The 24,460-nt window shown below is 38.6% G+C and overlaps 1 protein-coding gene and 1 pseudogene across 1 annotated transcript in view; both read right to left on the bottom strand.

Moving 5' to 3' along the window:
- The window catches only part of LAMA2 (laminin subunit alpha 2), a 615,841-nt gene that overhangs the window by 120,770 nt on the left and 470,611 nt on the right, over positions 1 to 24,460 (bottom strand). The window contains 6 exon segments of the mRNA XM_030316311.1: positions 489 to 627; positions 1,963 to 2,126; positions 2,820 to 2,936; positions 9,755 to 9,965; positions 11,260 to 11,422; positions 16,714 to 16,825. Of these exon segments, the coding sequence (XP_030172171.1) occupies positions 489 to 627; positions 1,963 to 2,126; positions 2,820 to 2,936; positions 9,755 to 9,965; positions 11,260 to 11,422; positions 16,714 to 16,825 (906 nt within the window).
- LOC115514382 lies at positions 21,015 to 22,500 on the bottom strand (annotated as a pseudogene).

Raw genomic sequence — 24,460 nt, 5'->3', positions numbered from 1 at the left:
TAAAAACAGTATAAGGAGTTTAGAAGCATATGATCTCATGTGTTTTGCAAAATGGACACTTTATAGTCAAACTTCACATATACCAAATTTGTGGGTAGCCGTAAGCAGCGGTGTTAATTTTCTGGGCACTTTCTTACTGATGATATTTGGAATAATAGTAATACATTTCCCTGTCCAGAGTCTTATGTTTGACTGTTTTTCTTCTGTGAGTTGGTGGCACAAAGCCGCTTGGCATCTGCAATAATTTCAAGGTCCTTATCAGTAGTGGGAAGTAGTGAGAGACTGAGAAAAGAATTCTATTATGATTACAGCACACTGGATGTTTATTTTGGATATGATTTAAAAGGAGCCTTTGAAAATAATTCAAAATAAATATTCTAACTTACTAGGATTTTCCAGAGCTCATTTCAATTTGAGAAATTTAGTCTAGGTACTTACTCAAACAGATTGACCCACATTCTTAGTACGAAGCACTATTTGGTTCTTACCAGTTTTGTAGCTTCATGTGCAAGATCTTTGGCTTCTTGGGCAATTTTCTCAGCTTCATCAATAGAGTCCTTAATATTGCTGTAAGCATTGAAGGCTGCAGTGGCATTGAAGGAGATGTTTTTAGCTTCGTCAAGGATTCTGTTGGGATTACCCCCAAAAAAGAACATCAGAGCAGTTGGTACCCAAATGAAGACCATTCTACTTAATAACAAATATGGCTTAAATGATCCCAGCCAGGACAATTATATTTCCAAGTCATCATGAAATATCTGCTTATTGTATTATATTGTAGTTGTCAATTTAAATTCATATTCCTAAATAATTCAGCTATGAAATACTACCAACATATTTTTTAATACCCACTCAAACATTTCTGCAACCTCATGCACCTTGCAAACTGTGAGCAGTGAGATGATCCTTAACATCATTTGTAAGGCATGCTATACGTTTCAGAGCGCTTGTACCATATTACTGGAATGAATTTCACAAAATCTCTTTAGGATAGGTGTACTTCCCAGATGGATATAAATGAAGGTTAGATAGCTTGTGTCAGGTTACATGACCGACACATCACTAATTAAAAACTTGGAGCTTGCATCTGTGGACCTCTAACTTACTGCTCCATTCACTACCCTCCATGCAAAATTGGTAATAGTTTACTGTAAAATGAATTGAGTGTGAATTGTGTCCAGGGTCTTCAAACATGGATATTTTCCTTTGTGTCATGCATATTAAGTATTGGAATAGAACCTTACACATGTTATATTAAATAACAGATTTATTCGAGAAAATTCTTCTTGGGGGTTATAGGACCTATATTTATTATGATGACTCCAAAATTGTAGGGGAACATACCACTTACACGTAGAAGGCTATTTATAGGTCAAACACACCTTGTCACTTGCCCCTCCCTCCTCTGACCCAAATAAGAGTCCTAGCCTATTACACAAGGGAACTATGCAGTGTCTCCCTGGAGTTTGAAACAGAAAAAAAAAAAAAAAAAAAAAAAAAAAAAAAAAAAAAAAAAAAAAAAAAAAAAGACTTAAAGACTATGTATGGGGCCACATTTTCAAAAGCCAGTCTTTTAACAATAGTTTTGATTTAATTAAAAATATAAAACTAGAATTTGAAATGGAATGTGTATTTACATATTATTATTTAAAATGCTAATAAGGCAACCACTGTGCTCTCTAATAAAGAATAAAAAATATTTTTTCTTAGCATAGCCTAGGGCTATGTTCACTCCCTACCAAGCCATATTTGAATCCACTTTTAACTCAGACTTTTGAAGCTGCTTCAGTGGAACTTTGCCCAGACCCTCCTAATTAGGCTTTTCCACAGAAAGACCGAGTAGCTCGTATGCTCATAATTAGAGAAATCAAGATTTCAAAGAGATTCTCTACCATTTCTGCGAGTCACAACTTTTGGACAAGCGTCAAGATACAAAGGCATTTGCGACAACAAATGACATACCCATCAAGGACAGCAGATGAGTCATTCAACTGAGCTGCATGGCTCTCAGCCTGGGACACCTTCTCAGCAAGGTTTCTGTCCTGTATTTCCTGGGAGAGGTCATCTATTTTATCTTTCAGCTCCTCAGACATGGGTGGCAACTTAGTTTGAATATCTTCAACGTACTGATGTGTAGAGAAGAGAGGGCATTTTAAGTATGTGACTACAAGCCTCCAATCGGTTACTAATTTCTCTAGGAGATACAATTCCACACACTTACTTTTTAAAAAGAAATTTCAATTTTACTAACACAGCCAAAAGAAAGGACAGAATAAAAGCTGTTATTTAATGAGAGGGATTAGGAAATATATGAAGCCAATTTACACCAAGAAGAACCTAACTATATTTTTCTAAGAAAATGCTACTTTGTAGGTATAAATGCATAAGTGGTCGTCATTAGGATCTTTTAGATCATCTGTGTTTCTATTCCCATATACCACAGTGTCTACTGCATTAGGATATTAAAAGTCTGCTAATAGTTTACATTTCTCTTTCAACTAACATTATATAAATATTGAAGCAGATTTGAAGGGCTATCCTAGGAATAAGAAATACCCTTCATCACTGTGGGAAAAAATACAGGTTTGCGTGAGTGTTTATGAGTACCCTCTCATGTCTGTTGGGAGAACAGTGTGAAGTTTTAACTGTTGCCAAGAGCTAGGCACAAGCATAATGGAATAGTCCAAAAACAATTTGATACCCACAAGAAAAAAAATTAGGATTTGCTTATGTTACTGAGATTTTTTGATTGTGTCCTATTTATGAAAGCCTGTATCATTATTATTTTCTTTTCCCTTTGGGTTTTATCAAGTACTCACATCTATGACAGAGTTGATTTCATCTGCAAGACGGTTGGCTTCACTGAGTATGTCATTGCCTTCTTTTAAAGTGTTCTCAGTTTGTTGTTTGCCATTTTCGATAGCTTCCTTCTTTTTCTGTAGCACAGTAGGAACAAAACATCAAAATGCCCTTCGGAGGAAACCCTATCTGACCCTGTATTCTTTCTTGACTTCCTCGAGCTGCCTGAACATAGGCTTTGTGAACAAGGCACGTCGTGTTGACAATGAGAACAGATGGGAATGCGACAAACTACCTGGCCAGTCCTTTGAGAGATATTTTATTTAAATCCCTATATAAGTACTTTCTTCCTCTCAGTGTGAGAAAGTCACCCAAGAGAAGAAAAGTTATGTGATGTTAGCTGAGGAATTAAAGACTACATTTTAAAATTTTTGATTATTTTTTATTTTAGAGGGAGAGAAAGAGAGAGAGAGAGCATGAGTGGGGGAAAGGGGCAGAGAGAGAGAAAGAGAGAGAGAATCTTAAGCAGGCTTCATGCTGATCCCACAACCCTCGGATCCTGACCTGTGCCAAAATCAAGAGTTGGACAGTCAACCAACTGAGCTACTCAGGTGCCCCTAAAAACTATTAACTTGTTTTTAATATTTATTTAAAAAAACTTTTTTTCAATGTTTATTTATTTTTTGAGAGAGAGACAGAATGTGAGCAGGGGAGGGGCAGAGAGAGAGAGGGAGACACAGAATCTGAAGCAGGCTCCAGGCTCCGAGCTGTCAGCACAGAGCCTGATGTGGGGCTCGAACTCACAAGTTGTGAGATCATGACCCAAGCCGAAGTCAGACACTTAATTGACTGAGCCACCCAGGCACCTCAATGTTTATTCTTAAGAGAGAGACAGAGAGACAGAGACAGAGTATGAGTGGGGGAGGGGCAGAGAGAGACACACACACAGAATCTGAAGCAGGCTCCACGCTCTGAGCTGTCAGCACAGAGCCCCATGTGGGGCTCGAGCTCAGAACCGTGAGATCATGACCTGAGCCAAAGTCAGGGGCTTAACCGACTGAGCCACCCAGGCGCCGTCCCTAGAAACTATTTTTAAAGCAAGATCAATACCCATTTTAAACTTGTGTAAGTGCAAGTGCTGAATATGTATTACTGAACATGTGGTAGTACCCTGAATTACATTGGAACTAGACGTTACATTCCAGAATGCAGGGCCAAAGGAGTATTCTGTGAGCATAGACATAAGCAGATTTATTCTATGGGAGTTCTGTAAAAATTGGAAGAAGTGAGATTTTTAAGGGGACTTAGGGAAAGTGCTTTTCAAAAAAAGAGAAATGAACACATGGAAGAATAAACTTAATGGGCTGTTCCATGAAAAGAGAGCAAGCTCTCATTTTTCCTTGATACTGATAGCTTGTCTTAAAACTACATGAAACTGATTCCTAGCCTAGAAGGATAAAATTGACGAGAGAGACCTATTGTTATTTTTCTATTTGGAGCAAACATTTGTGTATATGTTTTTCTTTATACATCTCACTCATTCTCCCAAACACTTGTGCATTTAACTGCATCAATTTTAAACCTCTGCCATTTATGTTGTTATATAGATAATAATGCTAGTTTTATATTCATTTATGTCTCAATATGTGCTAGGTAGTTTATAGGATTTTCTCAGTAAATTCTACACTAACTCTACAGGTCCTGTGTTTATCACCTTTTAGAAGAATAGGAACTTGAACAAGTGATTTACTCAAGGTCACACTACCTGTGCAGTTAAGTGTGAACCTGGTCTACCTGATGAAGAAGCCTAGGTCTTGAGCTATGAAAGGACTGTCACTCCTATTATAGAAATCATTTGCCTTATTTGCACTGGGATAGCACTGATTTCATACCTTTCTCCCCCCTTCTCTTCACCAACCACGTAACTCCACTGCCAGTCCCTATGTCTTGTTCCAATTCTCTGCTGCTGTAGTTCCCTCCGTGATGTGCTCTCGCTCAGTTCTTTGCCCTGTTTCCTCCCCCACGCTGTTTCTGGTCACTTCTCTGATCACCTATCTAAAACAGCCGCCATCTTCATCCCAATTATTATCTACATACCACAGCAATTACAAACCAGATTCAGGGAATAGCCTGCCTGGGTCGGGATCCTAGCTCTGCCCACTCACAAGCTATGAAAAACAGGGGCGAGTGATTTATGTAGCCCCAGGTAAAAGGCTTAGTCCCTTGCTTCTCAAAATGTGGGCCATTAACCAGCAGCATCAGCATCACCTGAAAAGGTATTAGAAATAGATAATCTCATCGCCTTTTCAAGAACTACCAACTCAGAAACTGTACTTTAACAAGAACTCCAGGTGATCTACACAGTAAAATTTGAGAGGAACTGACTTACAACACTGCCTGGCACACAGCAGACACAATGTAATCGTTAACTATTATAATTACTTCATTTTGGTCCTCCTCTTAGCACTCATTTGTCTGCATTATATTCTACAGGGTGGCCACAAACCATAGAATCATAGATAATGGTATTTTTTTGTATAGATTGAACCATCTCGATTGCCCCTTCTGAGAGTTGCGAAAAGCACTGTTACTTAGTGCAAATCGGTGATGCCACGCCCTCATAAGATGCATGTACAATACAGGGAGTAGTAGAAATGAACAGCCTGTTGAACTACGTACAACTGAGGAAGCACAACATATTGACTACAGGTGCGATATCGCTGAACATATCACTTATTATGTATACTAGTCCATGCTCCAGACTTTGTGTCTATATTACATACTTGTTTATTGGCTTAGGGATTATCGCCCTCTCTATAATATAAATTCCATAAAAACAGTCTATATGCATCAAAGTTGATTGCATCTCTACTTTTAACTTCTAATTAGATCTTAATTCATTCCAGAGCTCTGTAAATTTAAAACCTTTTTGGGTGAGGTGGAAGGCTTAAGAGCCTGCAAAAGCTATCGTCCTCTCTGTCTAGCAACTAACTACTTTCTTTGCAATCCTTCCTTTTGCAGTTTCCTAATGGTCGATTTAGGGACAGACTGTTCAATACATGTTCCCTCGCGTAACTGAATTGCTCACATTCTTGATGCGACCCAGGCACACGGTCCTCTCCGCCTTCTCTCCATCGCTGCAAGTGCCCTCTGATCCCGTGCTCCAGAAATTTGCATTCAGAGCCCCTCTGATCTAGCTCCAAATGCCATTTCCAGAGCTATCTTCTACTACACACTTCTGTAGCTTGGCAGTGAGCTTCACTGTTCTGACATTTCCCAACACCACCGTGCACTTCCAGAGCTCTGTGTTGGGGCTCACGTGACCCCATCATTTCTCAGTCTCAGCTAGGATGCCATCATTTTTTGTGCGTGTGACTCTTTTGCTGATATTCCTAGCCTATATTAATCTCAGAATTATATACTGTGAAGCTGCCTGCATGTTAAGTTCTACGAGGCCAGGAATCATTCCTATTCAGTCTCAAACACCTCTGTTACCAAAAGCACCTTGCTGAGGTAGGTGCCTGACAGGCATTGTAGATCACTACTGCCTATTTTCCAAGCCTTATACTACATGATTTCCTAATACCCAATGAACTCTCCAGTTTATATGAACCACTCACAAATTTCCCCAAATGTAACTTTAATCCATGACTCCAATGTTACAGTGGCTTCTGATAGTTTCCAGGATAAACCCCAAATTCCTTAACTTGATCATAATGTACTTGGTCTTTTATTACTCAAGTTCTGGACCTCGTCTGTCTTCTCTGGCTTTCCATCCCCTGTTTGTCCCCGTGAAGTCGTCATTCTAACTAATCCTATCAAACCGCTGAATTTTCTCCCAAATGTTTTATATTTTCTTTTTCCTCTCCATGTCTTTGCTTGTGGTTTTCCCTATTTCTGGAATATTCTTCCTTTTCTGCTTCGACTCACTTGTGCTTATCATGCAGGACTCAGCACACATATCATGTCCTCTATGAAGTCCTCCTTAACCCAGGGGGTGATTTAGATGCCCTCTCTTTGTTTAGTTTCATGATGTTACTGCAGTGCATGAAGTGACTTACTTGTGTGTACTTCCCACTAAACACAAGTCACCTGAAATCATCAGAGATGGTGTTTTATTCTTTACTTCAATGGTTCTCAAACCTAAGGCTACATCTGAATCACTGGAGGCATTTTTAAAACACAGGTGGCTGGGTGCCACTCCCAGTTTCTGAGTTGACAGATTTGGGGCAGACCTCAAGAATTTGTATTTTTAACAAGTTTCTAGTTGATGCTGATGTTGCTGTTCCAAGGATCACACCATAAGGACCAGTGTTTGATCTAATCGACATTTGTTTGGCACATTTCTTGAAATTAGTAGGGGCTTAGTAAGTGTTTTTAACAAATAATACATGCTTATCTCCTTAAAGTAAACAAATAACATTGAGTTGTGTTTTAATTATAGCACCTTCTTTGTGAGCACAGGCACAATTTGTCTATTTAAAACACAGCTCATGGGGCACCTGGGTGGCTCAGTCGGTTAAGCCTCCGACTTGGCTCAGGTCATGATCTCACGGTTCGTGAGTTTGAGCCCCGCATCAAGGCTCTGTGTTGACAGCTCGGAGTCTGGAGCGTGCTTCAGATTCTGTGTCTCCCTTTCTCTCTCTGCTCCTCCCCTGCTCACACTCTGTCTCTCTCTCTCAAAAATAAATAAGCATTTAAAAAAAATAAAATAAAACACAGCTCATTATTCAATTAAACGGATACAATGTGTCAGTTGTTCTCAAACCAGTATACACATCGGATTAATCTGGGGAGAGTTTTAAAATATGAACCCCAAGCCAAGTCCAGATTAACCAACTCAGACTCTGGGTAGGAGCTCAGGGACCCCGTCTTTTAACAAACTGTTCAGTTGATTCTCAGTCAGTTGGTGTAGCAGGAAGCTTGGTAATTAACCTAATGAGCCCTGGCAATCTTAAGTAAGCTGTGCCTTACTCATGTTAATTTCATCAGTTTATCTATTTACTCCAGTAAGTTTTTAACAAGCCTTTAGTTAAGCATGACACATAAAATGAAAATACAAAAAGGACCACTTAGAATCGCAATACTGACTACATAAGCTCCAGGCATCTCTAGGGGTGCCCAAGAATGATGGCTCCTGGTTTTAAACATCACTAAAAGGAAGTAGTAGCTGAAAGGACCATTTACTGCACCACTATAACTCTTCTTGAAATACTTCCCAAATGCTTATTATGCTTTCCACACAGGTAATTTTAATTTCTTAAACTGTTGCCATAAAATGGAGAGGTGCACCTCCGGGTAAGTTACACCACTGGTGTGTCCCTGAGCAGGATGAATCATGTCAGCACTGGGGATAGGACGATAGCCCGACATCCTGCCTCACAAGATGGCACTTTTTCTTTAATATTTCCAGCATGTCAGTAGACTCCAAATTGGTTAAGATTAGATACCTCAGTTAGGAAAAAAGTGAGCCTTCTCCATCTTCCATCAACATGACAAGGGTGAATCCCAGAAAAAAAAAAAAAAAAAAAAACCTTCAAAAAATTAATTCATCCTCTTACTTCTTACTCTAAAGGAAAATGGAAAGAAATGAGATGGAAAAAAAATATCCAGATTTGTTTTATTCAAATGCCATCCCACAAACATTTTTGAAAGCATCATATATGCCAGAGAGTGTTCAGTTATAATGAAGGTGAGATTATACACTAGAAGAGAAAGAGATCTGCCGCTGTTTTCAGATCTGTTGGGGTCAAATACTTTGAAAACAGCAAAGGAAGTTTTGTTTCTGAGAAGTTGTTGTTTAAATACCTAATACAGTTTGCACCATCATACGTGCTGAATTTACTATTGGGAAAAGTGATCAAGTTGTCATGGTAAGTATTAAGAAAGAGAAAGAAGGAACAGAAGGGAGGAAGGAAGGAAGAAAAAGGAAGGCATTGAGCGATGGAGGGAGGAAGAAAAGGAAAAATCTATTTTGGCTCTAGCCTCATAACCTCTCTAAAAAAGTCAGAAGGTGCCCATCATTTCTTGAGGAGAAAATTATCTCTTGTCGGTGAAGAAAAAGAGGGAAAAATATAACTCAGACGTGATATGTTCATGTTAGTCCCTGTTAAAATATCATTTGCATGGAACACATTGCAAAGGAAAAGGGAACCAAAATCTTTCCCAAGCACTGGACTCTCAATGTGCCCAGATTCCATTAGGAAATAAGTTGGCACTTTTGTGACCCTCGGTAGTTAGATGTCTAAACAATGGTTTGTGGATTAGATTGCATGGGTTACAAAACCATATGAGATTGGTACTCGAAGATACCTTGGATGCAATCACATAAAATGCACTTACTGTGTAGTTTGAAGACTGAGGATTAGAGACTTTAACTGACTTGCCCAAGGCGTATTTCTAGTTAGTGACACAGTCATCATTAAGATCAAGGTCCCCCGACTCCCAGGAAAGAGTTCCTTCCACTGTATCACACTGTCCTTAAAATCTTCAATACTTTGTTATCTAATTTTATTTGAGTCTATGGCAATGGTCCTTGATTTTTTTTTTTTTTTAAAGGATCATTTCTGGTGTGCCTGGGTGGCTCAGTCAGTTGTGTCTGACTTTGGCTCAGGTCATCATCTCATGGTTCCTGAGTTCGAGTCCCATGTTGGGGTCTGTGCTGACAGCTCAGAGCCTGGAGTCTGCTTCAGATTCTGTTTCCCTCTCTGTCCCTCCCCTGCTCACCTTTGCTCTTGTGTGTGAGCACGCTCTCTCTCTCTCTCTCCCTCTCTCAAAAATATAGTCATTAATTTTTTTTAAAAGGATTATTTCCTGATCTGCTTCTTAGAAGTCTCCTTTCAGAGTTGTTCTTGATTTGTGTAAATGTGCATCAACTTGACTTTTCCAGCTATGTTCAATCCCCGCCCCATCCAACCCAGCCCTATAGATTCAAATGAGAATCCCTAAGACTCACCTCCAAAGCAGTCATGTTTTTCTGATTTGCTGCAGATAAGCGATTAGCCTCTCTGATTTTATCGGTGGCTTCTCTCAACAGGTCCCAAGCAGCATCCACTTTATCTTTGTTGTCTGCCAGTATCGCCCGGATATCCTTCTCTGCTTTTTCATTCTTCTCTCGGGACTCTCCAAAGAACTTCTTCACCTTCTTCAGAAGGCCTTCTGCAGCCCTGAAGTCACCCCCACCAAGTAACAGACAATAAGCTCTTGTCACTGCCTCGTGGTTTATTGGTATTAAATAGCAATGCTAGTATTAAATCAATGGAAAATAAGACGATATTTAAAGCAGATTGACTGTGTACTAAATCAAGATGAAAATGGGTACCTGAAAAGTGGCAAGGCCATTTATAATTAATACGAAAGCACACAACATACACGCATTTAAAATGTGTTAGTAATATAGCATTTTCAACTGGAAAGAGTCTCATGTTATTTTCATAATCTGACTGATGAAGTAAGTTTTATGGTTTGCTTCACATACAAAAAAAAGTCACCTGATTCACCATAGTGGTACATTTTCTGTTACTTTGGATATAAGGTATGAACATTGATATATTTGGTTAAAAACTGTTAGCAGAACTGTGTTATTGACATGCTAATATGGCATCATGATGTTGACCTACTTTTCTTTTTCTTTCAACTGAGTGATCTGGGAGTTTCCTGAATTTAACTTGATGGTTTTCCTAAAGTGATAATATTGCCCTTATGAAAGGCAAACTACTTGGAAAACAGTAGTTCTCAAACTAACAGCCATTATAATCTCCTGGAGTGCCTGTCAAAACTGATTGCTGGCCCCCATCCCCAGATCTCTGGATTCAGTAGGTCTGCAGTGGGGTTTAATATTTTGTATGTCTAACAAGTTCTCAGGTGTTGCTGATATTGTTGGCTTAGTATATATTACTTAAATATTAATAACACCATCACTTTGAAGTTACCGGACTATAAATGTAACAATGATTTTTTTTTTCCTGAGTGTGTGGTCACAGAGTTCATTTGCATTAGTAAAATCACTATTGCTATTTCCAACCTCAAATTTTCAGCCCTTATTTCAAGGTATTAGGCATTTATTATTTGATGACCCTTCTATTCAGCATTTCCTAAAATGACAAAATGTATAGAATGGGCTGCTAAATTCATAATTATCCAAAGATATTTTTATTAACACACATTAAAAAAAAACCCTTTGATGGTTTAGAAGTCCCTAATACAGGCAATTAATAAAGCAAGTCCATTAGCCTAATTGTGGAAGGGACAGCAACCCAAAAAAGACCATTTATTTGATTATTTAAACATAGGCAAAAACATACTTTTAATCAATTTTAGAGCAAGACAAATTATTACTAAGTGCAAAATAAAATAGCATCTTCTTCTACTTATAAGTGTGAATAAAATTTTAGAAAATTGTAAACAACCATTTGAAAAATTCAGTTTATCAAGTAAAAAAATAACAGAGTATCTACTCACACTAACTCATCTTCGGCAACTTCCTTTTGTTTATCAAGATTTTTCCTCCTCAGTTCAGTAATCATCTGATCAATCTCTTTCTGAAGGCCTTGCAAATTTCTCTCAAAGTCCTGGTCTTGAATTCCTAGAGTTTCATTTAGTCTCACAGCTTTTTCATTTACAGCTGCAGGGGGTAAAACAAATTTTGTAAATTAGTAAACAAAAATGCCACATGCAAAAATGGCACCAAGAGTCTGCTCTTCCCCACGATCTCCAAATGAAATGTAGTTTGCCATGAGTGTTCCTGCTGGTTAACAGGGAGGTAGTTAATAACAATCCATACCAATAAGGGAAAGGTGACATATGTCTCCATTTTATATTTCTTTTGGGAGGCACAGTCCTTAAAGGAGGGTGTCTCTAGTTCCCAAGGAAGAAAATGCAAACAAAAAAATGGTTCCAACCATTTCCAGGGAAGAGGTAAGCAATGATACATGTAGCATTCCCTTTGGAAGAGGAAAGCACAGAATCTGCAGGGCCGATAAGACACAATCACATTCAGTCCAAGACACAATCACATTCAGTCCATTTTAAAATCCTGAGTAGGGAAAAACTATCAGTGAGGAGATCTCTGAAAACAAACCTGCCCTTGTACTTCTGCACAGTTCTGTGCTCATTTGGTGGAAGGAATGAGGGAGGAAGCACTGGTCTTGGGACAAGGGCTACGGATTAGGGCTCAAAGCTACCTTCTAGCAATAATATCCACTGTAAGCGTCTGTGTTTATTAAGCTTTAAATAAAGTTCAAACCGTGCTGTTCAGAATCTTAGGATTCCCTAGGTGCTCCAGGTATTCTACACATGATGTCTATTCTGTCAAGTGTCTATTTTATAGGTTAGTGTTCTGGGCAAGATTTCATTTGAAAAAAAGAATTCTATGTTGAATAAAAGTTTGAAAAACCGGTGCGTTGAAACATTTATGCAGTTCTACCCGTTAGTTTTAGGCCAACTTCTCTTGAAGTGTGTTTTATGGCACATTAACTTAACAAGTTGAAAGGAGAGGTTTTCTCAAACTCTTGTGTGCCAAACCTTATTTCTATAATATTACCTGTGAACATCCCTAGAATGAGGTTCTTGGGTTGGCTAAGAGACATTTTCTACTATTCAATGCTCTATCTTAAGATGCATTTAGGACATAAAGAATTCTGAAAATTCATTTATTGTTTTCTTATTGAAACTGGTTGGAGCTGTATTCAGAGTTCCAACGATAGTATTCAGAGTTCCTGAAACAGGTACACATAGGCCAAATAGAGCAGCTGTGAAGGGTGTGACATGAGCCATGAAGGGTGTGACAGTGGTTCTGAAATGTGGTCCCCAAACAAGCATCATCAGCCTCACCTGGGAACTTATTAGAAATAGAGATTCTCAGGCCCTGTTCCAGATCTACGGAGTTAAAAATTCTGAGGGTAGGGACCAGCAATCCATGTTCTAACAAGCCCTCTAGGGGCTTCAGATGTATGCTGGAGTTTGAAAATCATGGTTTAGCAGAAGGAATTGAGTTTTAACCTTTTATTTATCCTTCCAAAATGCATCTTTTGAATTCTCTTTTATTTTTTATTTATTTTGAGAGAGAGAAAGAGAGAGTGTGTGTGCATGTGAGATGGGGAGGGGCAGAGAGAAAGGTAGTGAGAGAGAAAATCCCAAGCAAGCTCTGTGCTATTAGTGTGGAGCCCGACGCTAGGCTGGATCTCATGAACCAAACTGTGAGATCATGACCTGAGCTGAAACTAAGAGTCAGAAACTTAACTGATTGAGGCACCCAGGCACCCCAAATTCTCTTTTCATGATAAATGGATTTGGTTACAAAGTTGCTGCAGTCAACTCCTTATTCTGATAGCCATGATTTAATCTGTAGAACAATTTAAGTCAGGTGCTTTAAAGAACAAATATGGTCATTCCTAGCCTTGTGGTAGAAATTATTGCACATGTGCTGTTTTCCTAGAAGTTAGTGAAGGTGGCTCTTTCTTGGTCAACTACTTAACAGTCATACTTTGAAATACACCAAGGAAACTTCTCAAGATTCCACCACTACTGTTGCTAAGTTATCACCTAGGCTTTATTGTGTTTGTGAAGGAACCACAGTGACCATGGACTGATTAATTGGAAAGTTCCTTCATCCAGCAGGCTTTGTGAGAAATATGCCAGAATGCCAATGATTAAATGTAAGGTTTATACTTCTTACATTTCAAGGAAGACAGGAGATTGAGCTTTCCCTATGGTGCATCTCCTCCTTTGGTCTGAGTGCATGTCTGTCTGTATGTTGATTTTAACTGATTACATTATGTAACTAAACACTGACTCATTTGCATTCAATTTTTTTTATTTTAATGAAAGAGATAAATTCCACTTTTCAACTGGACAAAGGTTTTTGTTTTTCTTTTATTAAGTGAATATATAAGTGAGCTTTGATTCGAGATATTTTTGGAATTTGATTGAATTTAGCTTCTGGACTTAGGTGGCTGTAAAGGATTAAATATGAGATACACCTCACTTGTGGTCTATTCTCAAAGTTAAACTTCTCCAGGGAAGAACTTGCTGGAAAAATGAGAGAGAAAAGGAAAAGACAAAGATTGCTGTACCTTTTGGAACCATGAATCATCTCTTTTAAGTGAAAGTAATATGTAAGCAACTAGAAGAAATTATTAAGGCACAGCAGCTGCTTTAGCAAAATGATACTGTATTAAGAAAGGAAGCATCATTTTAATAGAAGAGATATGATTGCTTCACTGCTTTTACGTGTGGAATTTGGAAATTCTCTGAATATTTTTAAGCTAAAGATGAAGATGTTATTCAGTCTCTTTTTCAAAGGTATGCACTCTCAGTTTAGTACATTTTCAACAGAATTGAAAATAACTGTAACATTAATATATCTCTTAAATTTATTTACTTATTTCTACTTTATTTCAAAGGGAATTTTAAGTAGTTTTGAAGTATCTTTAAAACAAGACAAAATTCTCATAAAAGGAAATGGGGTAAAGATAAAAAATAATGTAAATCAGAAGACATATTAACAGTATCTTAGTAGCCAAAGTAGCAAGGGATTATAAAGGATAACTTAAGAAGTAAACAGTATCTGCAACATACAAATAGATTAATTCTTCAGGAGAAACAAAGTTGTTTTTCACACTGAGCCTAAAAAAAAAAAAAATCTTCTGATGGGTAAATTTATCATGAATGACAAATACAATTGTGACCTGTGAAATAGGAAAGAAGGTGTCTAGCATTCCTTAAGTCCTAATATGTCAGAGCATATATATAACATGTGTATATGTACATATATATATATATCACTCATTATTCTAATAATGGAATAATGGAACAACATATAGTATATTTGTGATATAATCAGGAGTCCTAGCAAAGTAGATTTTAAACTATGGTGAGATAAGAATGCCTTAGATGAATGGACCCTGATTATCTATGAAGAGGCCAGGACTTATAATGGAAGATAGGGTGAGTAAGGTATTCTATCTATCTAAAAATAAAACTGAAGTAGACAAATGCCAGGCTAAAACATTTGCTTTTCCCACAGCAATTTATTGTCACTAATAAAGCCTAAAAGTACTGTTATTATCCACAATTAGTGCAATTCTAAGAGGAAAAATGAGTGTGGATATATTGTATAACTTACTTAAGGCTTTTGATGAGTTTCCTTTTTTTAAAAAAATTCCTGAACTGCTAAGACTTAACAGCACATATAAACATCTCAGGATTTAGTTTACCTCTGGCATATTCAAATTTTAATTTTCATAAAATTTTAACAGTTGGATTAATTTTGCCAAAGTTCTTTTATGAGGGGCTGTGGTTATTATCTTTGTTATCATTTACATTAGCACCCCCTGGAAGAAGGGAGCAATGTCCACACTTCTCTCAGGTACAGATCACAGCTATCCCACCTGGCACTTCACATGAATTAGAAAAAAATGTGTCCTGTCTGGACAGACACGACCTGAGTGTCTGACTGACGCACACTGGAGAGAATGGGAGACACCTATGGGGATACATAACCCTTTTCTCTAATGGATAGATTGTGGGTGATGAGCAAAACCTGGAATAAATATCGTCTCCACTCTGCCCCCTGTTGGTGCCTTTGTCCCGTGCACAAACTGGCTGGTGGGTGCAACGCAGGGAAAATGAATTGGCAGTGCTAATGTTGGTTGGAGTCTATTGAAAACATGTACTAGCATTTACTCTTAGGTATGAATATTTGATTGAAATGATTTCAAAATAAGTTTCCAAGATAGGCTGCTAAGTATTGAGTGGTTGAGATTGAGGTATAAGGAAAAGGAAAGTTACTGGGGTATTGACCATTGCCTTCATGGATCCAGGCAGAAGGAATGTTTTGTGTGTGTGTGTTGGGGGAGGGGGTAGGGAGTGCTGGCTGGAGAACACTTTAAGTAGCATTAATGGAAAATAAAATCAGGGAAAGCACAATAACTCCATCTAGCAGAGGATAAACCATAATGAGTTAATTAAGAATTTTCCAGTAGAATGTTCCAGATCCTGACATGTTTTGCCTCAGATTATTTGCCTCAGACTAAAACTCTGTTGCTTCCTGCAGTGGGAAATCTTTGGGAGTTTCGGTCTCTTCTTAGCCAGTGATTCCTAAGAACTACCTGTCAGCATCTGCCTTAAAGTTTATCCCGTGTCCTGATTTATTTGGCTATATTACAAAGCAAAATATCTATAATACACTGTAGAGCAATAAAAATGTTTTTTTTTAGAGAGAAAAAAAAACATGTTTCCTCCTTTCTAAATATGCATGCATGTTTATTTTATATTAATATATACTGAATATCTAGTTTTTTTGTTAAATCTCTTTTTCTCATCTGGGCTTTAGCCCCAAAATGGCTTCCACTTTGATCTTCAGTCAGATTGGTAGATGCCAAGAACCAGCTCCTAGAGAATTATGGACTAAATGCAGTGTAGCTTCTGGTAAGGTAGCAAATCCAAACACCAAGCACCAGATGTTCATTAAAAACAGCACCAAGTAGTTTAAAAGCCATTTTGAGAAATTAAAGTGCTGCTTTAATGTACTGAGTAGAATGTTAAAATTAGCTTTTTAAAAAAGTTAACAATCTCTTGGTTTTGAATACAAACAATAGCAAGGCATAAGTTATCTATTCGTTCTTTAATCAGAATAGCCATTCCTCAAAAATTAAAGCATTCCTAAGGGACCACATTTAATTTTCCATGACTCTGCACTCATGATTACTAATTCGCTGTTGTCCCTAATTTAACACTGCAGATTGCAGACTCTCGGCAGACAACGCCCTTGAATATATCAACCAAAATACTTTTTAAACCTGACCCTCAGACTGATAAATGTTATCTGTTACTGGAGAAATTCCAGTCCTGTGTAATCCCTTTTTCTATTTTTCTGTTGGGAGACATAATGATTAAATTAAATGATTCTAATACCTTCTGCATCCTGGGCAAGCTCCTTAATGAATTCTCCTAAGGAGTCTGCTCTCCTGTTGGTCCTCTCAGCATCCTGTCCAGTTTGCTCGCCATCTGCTGTCACTTTGGTCGCCTAATGATCCAAATTCAGGAAAAGCATAATTAATTGAGATGATGAAGCTCCAGCTAGATAAGCGCCCACTGGCTACATTTTCTTTCAAATATTACTCCGAGCCAAAGGCAATCGATAAATTATTGATCAGATATACTGGAAATGACACCCTGTGCTCAAGTACACAATTAAACTTTATTACTTCTTCCATTAAATGGAAATCAGAGAGCCGTATTTGGTCTTTTTAAAACCCTTGCTGTACGCAATGACATAAAGGAAGCGATAAAACACAATTATTTTTGAAGTATCTTTAAGGTACAGTTGCCAAAAGTCTTTAATGGATTCTTCAACCTCCACATGTTGCAGTTTTGTCCATATTTTATTTACTGAAAAAGCGTGGAGTCCAGCAATGATCTCTTGTGGAGACACAGGCAGTCTGTCTCAATAAGCTTGATCCTATAGATGCAGTTTAGATCAATACGTTAATTAAAGAAACAAAGAGGGAGAAATGCTTAGCTACCAAGTAGTAAATGCATGTTTTGTAACACTCTAAAGATGCCAGTAAAACGTTAAAGAAGAATAAATGTTAACTTCACCCATGTCATCCCCAGAAAAGATGACTGTTAATCGCAAAACCATACATCATCATCAACAAAATAAAACAACTTCACAAACAGCCTCACTTCCCAAAGGTTATCCTGGTACATTTTCACCTTCATCCACAATGAAGATGCCACTTGACACAAAGGAATCCATTTAATGTGTTCATAGTTGAGATACACTATATTTAGTCAAATAAAAATGGCATGTGTAATATTCAAAGTTTCTTAAAAGATACTATAGGGTTTAGAGCACCTTGAAATAGGTTACATTTCATAATTCTATGCATATGCATATGCTAATAAATATGCCTTTTTTTTTTTACTAAAAAGATAGGGGTAATCTAACTACAGATAATGAATTAACGAATCACAAACTGTCTTAAAATAACTTGACTAAGGTCCAAATTGGCAGAGTATTAATAGTCTATAATCCTGTACCATAGTACTTGCATTCTAGACATGCCCAGAGATTCTACATTTTTTTATACATAAGTGGATTTTAAAAAGAAATTAAAATAGAACTAAATGCTTGGCCAATACAGAACATGGTAAGAGATGTTATAGAAATTATACTGCATTTTGTGATTTCCCAGGGGCAGTGAGAGTTTTAATTCATGACCAGTCTTCAAGGTTTTGCATAAAAGAATATAAAGTCTAGTTGTCGTCTAATTCCTCAACCTATGTTACCATCACAAGCAGAAGGATGAAAAGATGCATTGGAAGTTTTAAAAGTTTCTCTTTACAGTTTGCAGTAAATATACAAAATTATTTGGAGGGTTCTCATCAATAGGTCATTACTTTGTACATATACACACCACATGCATAAACTCATACATGTAATTTTTTAAACGTTACTTTTGAATTACTAATGTCAACTGCTTAAGATCTTGGCCTTCTAAACTGTTGTAGATGTTTGTCTAGGCTGGACTTGACTGTACTCTATAATATCACTCCTATTTTCAGATTGCACAGAATATAATAAGGGACTTGATCTACATTTTGGTAATGTTTAAGTATCTTAAGAATTAATGTATCACCAGCACTAGTATCTGTTACCACACAGAAAATGTACATTATAATTTAAACTTAAAATCTGGGGCACGTGGCTGGCTCAGTTGGTTAAGCGTCTGACTCTTGATTTTAGATCAGGTCATGATCTCACAGTTTGTGGGACTGAGCCCACATTGGGCTCTGTGCTGACATGGAGCCTGCTTGGGATTCTCTCTCTCTCCCCCCCCTCTGCCCCTCCCCAGTTCATGCGCGCGTGCTCTCTCTCTCTCCCCCTCAAAATAAATAAACATTAAAAAAATAAACTTAAAATTTATTATCAATATCTTATCTATATTACTAAAAGATCATAACTTACATATTGACACCATGAAGGCTACCATATCTGGTTAATAGCTGAGAGTATCTAATTTTTTAAAAAGAAATGTATATTGATACACTGTCTCTTTTAAATTCTGGATGATCAAGATAGCATCCCCTGCCTTGATTTCTACTTTCCTAATTAATTTATACAATAATGTGTAAGAGTCATCATTTACACACGTGGTACTGATTGATTATATGAGCATTCCAATAGTTAGATGTCATGAATTCGACATGACCTATGGTAAGAAAGAAGTGAAAAAAATTGGCATTAAGACCCTATGAAATTTAGGGGCGCCTGGGTGGCTCAGTCGGTTAAGTGGCCGACTTCGGCTCAGGTCACGATCTCACAGTCCGTGAGTTTGAGCCCCGCGTCGGGCTCTGTGCTGACCGCTCAGAGCCTGGAGCCTGTTTCAGATTCTGTGTCTCCCTCTCTCTCTGACCCTCCCCCGTTCATGCTCTGTCTCTCTCTGTCTCAAAAATAAATAAACGTTAAAAAAAATTAAAAAAAAAAAGACCCTATGAAATTAAACTCCCCAGTTTCTATTTAGCATGTGAAATATGCCAAATTCTTTCCTTCTTAGGGCCTTCTGGGATCCTGCTGTCTCTGCCTGGAATGAACTTCTCTCTTATCTTTTCAGAGACTGGATCCTTGTGTCATTTTTCAGCTTCAGTGGCCCTTCCTGGTGTGGCCATTCCCAGGGCACCTAGCCAGGTTTTCAAATTTCTGCAGAACATTTTCTTCATAGTACCAAACATTTTAGAATTACTTTAAGGCTTCCCTATTTATGGGTTACCTCCTTGACTAAAAGTCAGGCTGTAAGAGAGCAGGAACTTGGTCTGTTTTGCTCTTCACTTTATATCCAGCTCTTAGAACGATGCCTAACTACTAGCAAATATTGACTGAATGTTCAATAAATGATTAAACAATTACCCAACACGTCTTGCCAACCTTGTTACCATTCTTATTGCCTATTTTTCTATAAACACTTCCAGAAAGAGCTTTTGTTTTATTGTTCCTTAACCTCTCTCGAATTATCTAAAATAAATCCAGCCTCTAAGAGTCAGTTCCTACCTAACCTTCTTTATGAAGCCATCCCTAACTGTTTTGGCTCATGCTTTCCTTTCTTACATTTCCTTTTCTTTCTTTTCTTTTTTTTTTTGCTCTTAAAAGTTTTCTTTTAATATGCCATGAGATATCTTGATTATATATTTTCCAAGATACTTTTCCAGCTGCATCTTTCAATTCTTCCAAAAGATTTTACCAGTCTATCCAATGTAATAAAAGATGCTGCATTATACTTCTGTCCTCCTCTTTTTGAAAGCAATACAATCCTAATGACATCAATGGTCATACATTCTTATCTAATTAGGAAAAATATTTACAAACATCAGAAACACAGTTCTGAAACATCTGTATTAATTATGAACTGAATTGGCATTTCCTGGCTTTAAAGAAAGGCAGCAGTTTTAAGCTTGTGACTTGCTGATGAACACATTTCTGGTGAGGGAAAGGGAAGGGGAGTGAATGTGGCATTTCTCCATTGGCCTCAAAGTGCTAAATTTCACAAAGGGATACATCCAAAGCAAATATGCAATGGTGATTTTTAAAACTTTTATTGCAACACAACAATGAAGTAAACAGTAGACACCTCCCATTTTGTTTCCTAAAACAAACCAAAAAAACACGTAAACAGAGAGATAATTCTACCTATTCTTGTACAGATCCTCACATTCAATGATCAAAAAAAGTTTATATGTCAGTAATTATTTACATTTTAAGAAGTTCCTCTTCTCTCCTTTCCCCCCAACCCCACCAACTATTTAACTTGAAAGAATCGGCTTTCTTACACATTAACTTTATACATATTTGAAGAAGCAACGATAACTATCAATAACTTGACATTTCTGTTTACAGCTGATCCAATTTCTTTCAATTTCACAAAGCCATTATCAAGGGCTCCCACAAAATAGAGACCGTAGGTTCTAGGTAGCAAAGATTCTTTCAGAAATCAATGTTAAGTCAAAGAAATATAAAGCAGGGCATTACACTAAATTTTTGGATCCAATACACTAAAAAAGGTGACACCCAGAAAAAGTTACCTAGTTTTTTTATAGAAGAAATAATGACCTGTAAAAAATCTAATTTCTGGTTGTGTAATAGTTTACACACTATATGGATTTGTGGCATCTGCTAATTAAAGCAGACATGTACTGTATATATATCTGCCCTATATCCCCACCCCCAACAATCTCTATACCTTACACCAAGTATTGTGGCGATCAGCCCAAGTCCCTTTCAATCTTCATCAAAGTTTTGCTGTAGAAGGAAACTGACCTCCAAGTTCTTATTCTTCTCCCAAGCAAAATATGCTCACATCACAAGTCCTTTGGGAGATCCTAGTACCTGTAATCTTTCTAGACCTTCTCATTCCTGAGGTATTACCTGAATGTAGTTCACAGGACCACTTCCACCTTCTGCAACTCCTCCTGGACACCTCCCCCCCTCCTCCAACTACCCGCTACTTGAACTGGTTCACTGACCACCTGAATAAAATGCTCCTGGTGTTGGCTAATTTGCTGCAGTAGTTGAGAATTTTCTTGACCTATTGTAGCAGTGCTAGAAACAGGGAAGAAGTTTGTTGAATAATTTGCCTCAGCTGTTGAAACTAAGGCTTATCTGCAAAACTTCAAGGGGATGTCCTCCAGAACGTGCTGGCATTGCTGCAGGTGCAGCCATTGAACACTGAGGAGCCCCAGGACTAGCCACCAGAGGGGGAGCAACCACAGCCTGACTTCCTCTACCTCCGGGATTCCCATAAAAAGGTGTTCCACTGCTCTGTCAGGGTGGTGGAGACTGGCTCTCAGGGCCGCAATTATTTGCTGGCCTCCACAGCCTATGAACATGACCTCAGTTACCACAGCCCATAGACATGACTCAGTTATCACGGTCTCACAAGACTGACCCTCACACATGCACTGGTTGCATTTTCACAGAGGTTTGACCAAGGGGCGCCTGGGTTGCTCAGTCGGTTAAGCGCCCAATTCTATTCCGGCTCAAGTCATGATCTCATGATTGGCGAGTTTGAGCCCCGCGTGGGGCTCTGCGCTGACAGCATGGAGCCTGCTTGAGATTCTCTCTCTGCCCCTTCCCCACTCTAGTGCTCTCTCTCTCTCTCTCTCTCTCTCTCAAAATAAAATAAACTTAAAAGAATGTTTGGCCAAGAAGAATCTCCTGATGTACCATCCAGTCGATGTTGGGCTAGTAGCCACTGGTGTTTCTGCTGGCTTTTCTGCAGGTGTTTCTTGTTTCATCGCTGGAAGGTTTCGGGCTCAGAAGATGCTTGTTAATGCTGGAATTAGGAATTCAGGTGTGGGAGTGGGAGCCAAAGTAGGGTGGGAGTGGGGGTGGGGACCTGAGCCCCAGCCAGTGCTGTGGAGGAGCTAATTGTGGCGAGGTGGCAGGATGTGACTGCTGGGCTGTGGCTGGTGCTGGTGCCGTCACTGCTTTGGGTTTTGCCACCATAACTACCACAAGGTTTTTCCATCAACTTCATTTTCTTTTACAGCAGTATCATCAGGAAGGACCTTGCCTGAATAGTTATTCCTATGGGAAAGACTTCGTTCCCCTTTTCCGACTCAATCTCCTCCTCCAGTGCTTCCACAGTCTCCCCTGCATTGACATCAATCCTGCTGCTGGAGGGTCTTCCGGGTGACCCACATGGTGCCGCCAGGCAGCTCTGCGCCCAGCCTGCTCTGGGTGCTGGCTACTTGGCGGAACCCTCTTTCGGATTTTCAAACACAACTATCATGATCACCATTCATGACTATTTAGCGTAATAATTTTGATTTTTTTTAATGTTTATTCATTTTTTGAAAGACAGAGACAGAGCGCAAGCAGGGGTGGGGCAGAGAGAGAGCGAGACACAGAATCCGAAGCAGGCTCCAGGCTCTGAGCTGTCAGCACAGAGCCCCACTCGGGGCTCGAACTCATGAACCGCGAGATCATGACCTGAGCCAAGGTTGGATGCTCAACCGACTGAGCCACCCAGGTGCCCCATAGGGTAATTATTTTGCTAGGTGTTTTGCCTTATCTATCTAAGCTCTTTGGGGCTAAGGCTATGTCTTACCTCTTTATTTCTCAGAGTTTCAGGCAGAGTAGGTATTGGGTGATTAGCTGATATAATAATAATCAAACCAACTACAAATTCCTTGGAAGTTCTAAAGCCTGTTGGAGGGGAAAGAATCTCTCTCTCTATGCCTTCCCATTACCACTCAAACTGGCCATATGCCAGGTGCTATGCTTGCCGGCAAATGTGAATGGCTGGCCAGTTTCTGGGCATTTTTCAGAGCCTATTAGGAAGCTTGTGCTCAAGGGCTGCAGCTGAGTGCTGAGGACGAGAGCCAGGCAGGAGAGCCTCCAGTCCCAACCACACTACATCCTTGTACTGGGCCCACGATCATTAAACAGTGGCCTGCGATCACACACCTACGCTGGTGAGGGCAGTGTTGGGGTTGGGAGCAGGGAGAACTCCTTAGGGCCAGCACAGTGCTTACTGAGGAAGAAGATGGCCTTCCCTTTCAGAGTCTAGAAGAGCTGCCTCTCTTGGCTGTGCTCCAGGAGAGGAGGAAATGTGAGGTTCTTGGCCAAAAAAAAAAAAAAAAAAAAGGCATTGACTTACAGTATTAGCACTCTAAAAGAGGAATTACTCAGGCTCAACTGTATCTTGGATTGATATGTGTGTTCAGAAGGGCTTATAATACTCTCTTGTGTCTCATTTACTCTTCCTGCCTCTAAAGATACACAGAGGACATGATCCCTCTTTTTATACTGGTGAAAATGGAAGGTATGGAAAGGTTAAGTGGCATATCTGAACTCGTACATACAGGGAATTGGGGGCAAAACACAAATTTTCCATCTCACAGCTTTATATTTTGTCTGTATCAAACCCTAACTTATATTTGGCTAACATCCAGGAAGGTTAGGAAAATATATGAAAAAAGTTGAGTATTCTGGGTTGGAGGAGGGGCACTCCTTAAGTTTAGGTAGTACTTTAAATGTATAATCTCTAGGGTTTAGTAGATTAACATATTTAAGAATCCATATCAGAACATCATAGAGACATATTTTTAAAAGTCATGTCTTATTACACAGTAATTAGGCTGAAGAGTCACCCTTGTCAAAACCACCCATGAGAGACTCCATAAAGGAAGCTTATGACAAATGCACTATCAGCAATGGGGAGTGGTGATAGATGGCGGTATCAATGTAAAAGCTAAATTCACAAAAGTTTCATCCAGGACAGGCTATTGATAATGTTACAGATGAATGCTAAATACTACATGATAGGAGCTATCTATATGATTCAGTTTGGTTCTTCTTGTATTTTATTAAATTACCATTCCATTCCCTCGTCATCTTCCCTGATACGCACTCTTATCTTGTCCTTTGAATATTTGACAAATGTCTTCTCATTTATCCTACTATGTTGTACAATCTTCCTTTCATTCTCTGTCTGTGATTTTCTCATTTTTACATCCTCTTACCTCAGTTCTACAATCTTTCCAGTGTTCTTTTCTAAATGATGCCTTAAGCAATACCTTGTGTTTCTCTCTTACTTTTGATTACCTTTTTTTACATTCAAGTTCACTAAACTGGGTATTTTTTTCCCTTCTATTTTTC

This window comes from Lynx canadensis, chromosome B2, assembly GCF_007474595.2.
Source record: "Lynx canadensis isolate LIC74 chromosome B2, mLynCan4.pri.v2, whole genome shotgun sequence".
NCBI lineage: Eukaryota > Metazoa > Chordata > Mammalia > Carnivora > Felidae > Lynx > Lynx canadensis.
The sequence above is the reverse complement of the archived record's forward strand: the minus strand, read 5'-3'. Positions and strand labels throughout refer to the sequence as shown.